The 6,392-nt window shown below is 35.8% G+C and overlaps 1 protein-coding gene across 1 annotated transcript; it reads left to right on the forward strand.

Moving 5' to 3' along the window:
- The first annotated feature begins 239 nt into the window (after positions 1-239).
- LOC145034942 (11-beta-hydroxysteroid dehydrogenase-like 4A) lies at positions 240-2,341 on the forward strand. The gene is made up of 6 exons (XM_078983512.1): positions 240-530; positions 605-803; positions 892-971; positions 1,225-1,356; positions 1,447-1,599; positions 1,674-2,341. The coding sequence occupies exons 1-6, from the start codon at positions 255-257 to the stop codon at positions 1,875-1,877; spliced, it is 1,044 nt and encodes a 347-aa protein (XP_078839638.1). The 5' UTR covers positions 240-254; the 3' UTR covers positions 1,878-2,341.
- Positions 2,342-6,392: the final 4,051 nt, after the last annotated feature.

The raw sequence follows: 6,392 nt of genomic DNA on the forward strand, positions 1-6,392 counted from the left end.
AAGTAAAAATAAAACCAATTTAGGGTCGTATTGAGAAAAAAAAATAAGCATCATATCTTTCCAATTTAAATGTATAAAGATCAAAATAAAGATAGATTATGAAAAGGGTAAGGGAATAGATCATATGTGATGGATCAAAGAACACATGGGATTTTTAAATCAACAATGGACCAAAATAAATCCAGTGGGGCCCCGATTACTCTGGAAAACTAACAACCATCATGTTGGATACTTTACACGCATTGGCCTGTTAAATGCACCATGACAATTATTTCCTGCAAAATGAAAAAGAGATCATTCATTGTGTGTGTGTCGCCAATCGCCATTCTCCAACCATGTTTCAAGCTTATTTCGATAACAAGTTCACGAATTCACTTGTGTACTACGTGTTATTGTTACTTTTGCTTCTCGTTTCACCTTTTCTTTTCATTTGGGAACTCATCACCACCATTCGATCACGTTTCCAACCTATAGAAAACATGTCTGGAAAAGTGGTTTTGATCACTGGTGCTTCATCAGGACTTGGAGAGGTACGTATACTACAAACCCTAAACCCTATATATCCTAGTTCAACATTTTCTTTAGTTTGCTATATAAATTGCAGCTCATGGCTTACGAATATGCAAAAAGAGGTGCATGTTTAACTATTGTCGCGATAAAAGAACCTGAGAGTCGCCTCGAAAAAGTAGCAGAGAGAGCTTGTGAACTCGGCTCTCCCGATGTTCTTTTCATATTTGCCGATGTTTCAAAGGTTGATGAGTGTAGGATGTTTGTGGATGACACCATTAAACGTTTTGGTCGATGTGAGTAACCCATGATCTCAAAGTCAACTCCTTTTTTTACTCACGTTTTTAACTTGCGAAATTAACATGCTAATCATTTTATTCACAGTGGATCATCTTGTTTGTAACGCGGGAATCGCAAACCTCTATTCAGTCAACATTGATATCACAAAATTCGCACCCGTTATGGTACAAAACTATAAATCTTGTTTGTTATGTAACTTTGTATTGTGTTTGATATTATATCATATGTGATTGATATACAGATGTTGCAATTGTTTATCCCACCCAAATAAGATGGGACGACAGTTGTTCTGCAAAAGATATGAATTCTCTTCATAAAAAATAACTCTATAAAATTTGTCATGTCCCACGTAAAAAAACGCAACCATAGTAAACAACTTATTAATTTATTTATTCATATGTGAACATATATATACAGGACATAAACTTTTGGGGATCGCTTTATCCAACTCATTTCGCGATGCCACATCTCATGAGAAGCAACGGGAAGATCGTCGTCAATGCTTCATGTGCTGGAATATTGAACCCACCGAAAGGAGGATTTTACAATGTAACGAACCCGGTTCAATCTACTCATCTTTTTTATTTAATCATATATGTATAAACCTTATGGTATCTAACGTGTATTAATTAATTTTAGACAAGTAAAGCAGCATTGATAAGCTTCTATGAGTCCCTCAGATTCGAAGTGTCTCCAAGAGTAACCATCGTAATCTTGACTCTTGGCTTCATTGACACAAACCTCATAACAGCTAAGTATTTGGCTAAAGGTGTTGGTGTACCTCTAAGAAATGTAAGTCATCACTGGTTTATGCTAAATAGCAACTGATCGATCGATCAACTTTTTTAAACTATTACTTTCTACAGGATTTTAGTAGGTTGCTCCCAACAATGGGGGCAGAGCCATGCGCCATAGCCATTGTCGATGGAGTATGCAAAGGAGCAACATCCATTACAGAACCAAGGTTTACGAAGGTTCTCTTTCTGATCAAGTACTTTTTCCCAGAAGTACACCATTTCTACTTTAGTAAGTTTTTTCGCTCGAAGTCTCGGAAGAATCAGAAGGGATAGATACACCTTTGCAAGAAGGTTGATACTTGATACTATCATCGGTATGGAGTGTGATTAGAATGGAACTCATCTTGCTTATGAGTTGTTCTAATGTTTTTAATGGAATTTGAAATAATGGGTGGATCTGGATCCCTAGAGTTATACAAATAATTATAGTTTTTAAGAGTAAATTACATAAATGATTCATATGGTTAAGTCAATTCGTGAGTTTAGTCCAACATTTGAAAGTTGATAGGTTACCTCCCTACGGTTTCGAATAATTACACCGTTGGTCCTTCTGAATAACTCCCTTAGAAAATAGAAGCTTAGTAGTATACTTACCATATACGTATTTGCAAACCAAGATACCAATATCTCAAATGCATCTGATATTTTTTTTTCTAAGCCAGCTACATTTCAATGTTTGAGGGGAAACATCAAACACTGTAATTAAATTATCAAATATTTTCATTAAATTGCAAAAATGTTCATGCAGTTGTTGATACTTTTTCATATAATTCTGTAATATGTAGCGAAATATTGCCGGAATGAGAAGATGATGAGGATAATATGGGAGTGGATGGGAGGGATGGTGGTGGTTGGTCTGTTAATAAAGTATTAAACTAATAAAAGACAAAAGTATAAAAAACAAAAATGAGAGTAAATTGGTCATTTACATGCATTTAATGGGGATTTTGTTACGAAGTTAAGACAAAGATGTAAATCTTTGAATTCATATGGACACAACCTATCAACTTTTTTAAATATTACACTAAACCTACGAATCTAGCCATAAAACAACGACTATTTATGTAAGTTACTGTTTTTAATGATTAAATCCTGTTATCCGAAGTGATATCATTAACTGATTAAGTTTAACTTTCTGTTTCAAAAATAACACAATTGCTTTGTATTACAATTTATGTGAATAATGTTGAATTCAATGCAGTGGGGGAAGTAGTATGGTCTTATCTTATAGGAATGGATTTTCAGAACTAAAGACAATAAATTATCATATCTGACACGAATTTCTTGATTTCTTCCAAAAAGAAACTGGGGTACACGATTTGGCCCATGTACAAGACCAAAACTATTTAATTAATTAGTTTTCGGCCAGGTTTGGGGGGACCGCCGAACCGGATCCGGTTCTTCAAGCCCACGGTTATGAGTAGCCGGGTTTTTTCTTTTTCTTTTTTGTTTTTTTTTTTTTTTTGAAAAATTGAAGGTTTACGGTCATATGGTTGTTTTAGGCCTATTTTAATTCATTTTTGACAAAAATGTAAGTTCCATACTTATGGTTTCTAAAAAATTATGGGTATGATCTAAAACATTTCTGATTCAAATTTAAATTTTTTTTGAGGTTTTAATCCCAAAATTAAGAAATTTCGGTGGTCTGTGTTCTTAGCAAACATGAAAGGATGATTTTGCCATTTTAATTTCTTTTTTTCATTTTTTTTATATTTCCTTTAAGAATTTATTAATTAAAATTAAACAGATAAAAGAAATGGGGCCATCTAGTTGTCCTTTCCTATCTCTCTCACCTGCTCGTCCTTTTCTTTCTCTCTGTAACACTCGGTTTCGGATCGTTTCATTATTCGGGGCCGTGACCCAATTGTTGGCTAGCATAAGGCTTAAGGCCTTGGGGGAAGAAGGGAATTGGCTCTTTTCGATATGGGTATTATAGATTAAGGGATACAGGTGTTCAACTTTGTGTTCGGAGCCTAAGGGTATAATCATAATTTGGTAGATCGGGCCTTTAAGATTTTTGGGTTTTGTTCAGAAGGCCGTTAGGTGGATGTGAGTTGATAGAAGTGTAGGGCTTCTCGTCACCTTTCTATGATAAAATTCGTTAGAAATGGACTCGGGATGAAGGAGTTAGACCTAAAAGAAGTTTTAGGGTTTTGGAGGGCCACCTAGTACGCGAGGCGTACTAGATGTGTACGTAGGGCGTACCGAGTAAGCTAGTCATGGATGATCTTTGAGTACGTCGGGTGTACTAAATGGTATGCGGGGCGCACTCCTTTAAACACTAAACCCTAATTTTTTGGGGGTTTTACCCTTATATAAGCATCATTATATATTTCCCCTGGGCATTTTAGGTCAACCTCCACCCCTATAATCATTCATTGAAACCATAGAGTGCTTGGGGTGGGTGTTTAGCTTGGGAGAGTGTTGGTGATGGTTTGTGTAAGAGAAGGAGAAGGTTGGAGACTTATTATTTGGAGAGGAGCTTAGAGATCCAGTATTTGCATCATCATTTCGTGACTTTGGAGGTATAAAGTCTCTATCTTGCTTACTCATTGCATAGATTTTCTTTTAGGCTTGTTATAGTAATTTTAGTCCCTATTGGTTGGTCCTTATGAGCATGGGTTGTTTTAGAAGCTTAATCTTGTGGATCTGATCATTTAAGAGGTCCCTTAAGCATAAAAATGCAAGATTTATGGTGTATTTGAACTCATGTTGTGCTAAGACCTTTTATTAAGCTCTTTTGAGCTCTAGAGCCCCCATTAAACCATGCATGCAAGTAAAGTTACCAACTTTACGTGATAAGTCATCCATAGGAATCAGATCTGAGAGTTTGGAGCAAGGGCTTAAGTATTTAAGTAATTTTGGATTTGGTTGGGGTTCAGAGGAGTACGTTGGACGTACCCATCTGGTACACTGTGCGTACTGGCCCTAAAAAGTGTACGTTGGGCATACTCGGCCAGGTTGGGTTCTCTTAAATTCTTGACCTTTTTGGACATTTGAACGTTGACCATTAAGTTGACTAGGATTATGTAATGTTCGCAGATCCGGGCTAGTCAATCTAGATATAATAGGGGTCGAAAACAACTTTTTGAGAAAATATTATTTCTAAATAATCTTAACTAAGTTATATAATATGTCTCAAGGGTTCCGTACATATAAAGAACGTTGAAATCAGAGTTATAACGAAGATGTTATGGTCCGTCGAAGTTTTTCGGTAAAACCAGCACGACACTAGGAGACGTAAATAGTGAATTTACGATAAAGGACCTTTTAGCCTTAGTAATTTAAGCAAAAGTCGTAGAATATGTTAAACTGAGAGTGTCCATAAAAAGAACGCCTAAATCTAACTTCGTATGAGGAAGTTATGAATTTTCTAACATTTGGCATAGAAGTACACGGCCCGAAACTCGAATTTTAGTTATATCGGTTTTTGGCCTATACGACCTAAATGAAAGTTGAAAATCTTATTAATAGGAACTCAGTGGTAAAAATACAGACGAAAACGGAGTCCGTATGTAGAAGTTATGAATTTTACGCGGACATTTAACAATATAATCTCCTCGTACTGTTAAATTTAAGATCGGTAGAGAATTAGCCAACGGAGTCAAAATGAAAGTTATAGATCTTATTTTTACCTACGCGTAGATGTAAAGAACGTCAAAAACGGAGGTCGTATGTGAAAGTTACGGATTTTAGAAGTCGGAAGTGTTATGCGAAAATGTGTGATATGGCACAATCTTGGTCATTGTTTTCTGCCCAAGTCTTGCCACTAGATGGTGACATGTGGCACCAAGTTTAGCCATTTTTCACCCTATAAATAAAATATCTTCCACCCTCATTTTCTTCACACCTTTCTCATTCTTTCTTCTCTTTACTCTTTCTCTCTCTCTCTCTCTCTCTAGAACCTCTCTCTAGCCCCGAAACCCCCCAAAAAGCCTAGGGAACCTCCCTAGCATGAGGCGGAAGCCCCAGAGTGCTTGACGGCTCCAAGAAGAAGAGATTTTCGGCTCGGGAATGCTGCTCCAAGCAAAGCCCCGTTTTCTATAAAACCCGATATAAGTGAGCTACGCCTATGCTATTTTTAATATAGCTTTTATTTAATTATAGTAACGTTATTAGGAACTTATAATAAATACTTGGGCTATTATTATGGGTTATATAAGTATTGTTTAACGCTTATATAATAGTAATAATAGCTAGACTATTAATTAATCTCCTCGAATAATATACTAAACTCTAGTAGTAATAATACTAGGTTTCGTCGAATGAAATTATTTTTAGCGAAACGCTGTCTAAGTTCGGATTCACCACCTTATCAAGTGAGTGCATAGTCCCTTTCATCTTACACATAGATATGAAGTATTTAATATAAATTATGTGCTATGTGTGCATATTGTCTGAATACTTGTTGTCCATGCTGAGTGAAATATTTTTATACACGTTTTAAATGATTTAAACTGTATATATATATATATATATATATATATATATATATATATATATATATATATGTATTTTATATCTACAAAACGTGTTGTGTAAAACATGGGTAGATGTAATAGTTGATGTGTGACCAAATAAAATAATGAGAGGCCTCGATATAGATGTTATTGATGATCCAGTCATCTAGCGGAGTATAGATGACGACCACGCACTATTTTAGACAGTCCAGTGGAACGCTAGCAGGCTCGCAACCTGTAGGTGTTTATTTCAACTGTGTGCTCACCAGCAGTACTCCATCCCCCACATGGTTGCCTTATTTGAGATGAATTGCTAAGGAACCCCCGA

Source organism: Lactuca saligna, chromosome 3 (genome assembly GCF_052625555.1).
Source record: "Lactuca saligna cultivar CGN05327 chromosome 3, ASM5262555v1, whole genome shotgun sequence".
Lineage (NCBI taxonomy): Eukaryota > Viridiplantae > Streptophyta > Magnoliopsida > Asterales > Asteraceae > Lactuca > Lactuca saligna.

What these genes read in the sequence shown, in the direction of transcription:
- LOC145034942 (XM_078983512.1), top strand. Translation starts at nt 255, where the DNA reads ATGCACCATGACAATTATTTCCTGCAAAATGAAAAAGAGATCATTCAT. An exon ending in CTTCATCAGGACTTGGAGAG is followed by an intron (nt 531 to 604) that starts GTACGTATACTA and finishes TATAAATTGCAG; the next exon opens with CTCATGGCTTACGAATATGC. An exon ending in CGAAAGGAGGATTTTACAAT is followed by an intron (nt 1,357 to 1,446) that starts GTAACGAACCCG and finishes AATTAATTTTAG; the next exon opens with ACAAGTAAAGCAGCATTGAT.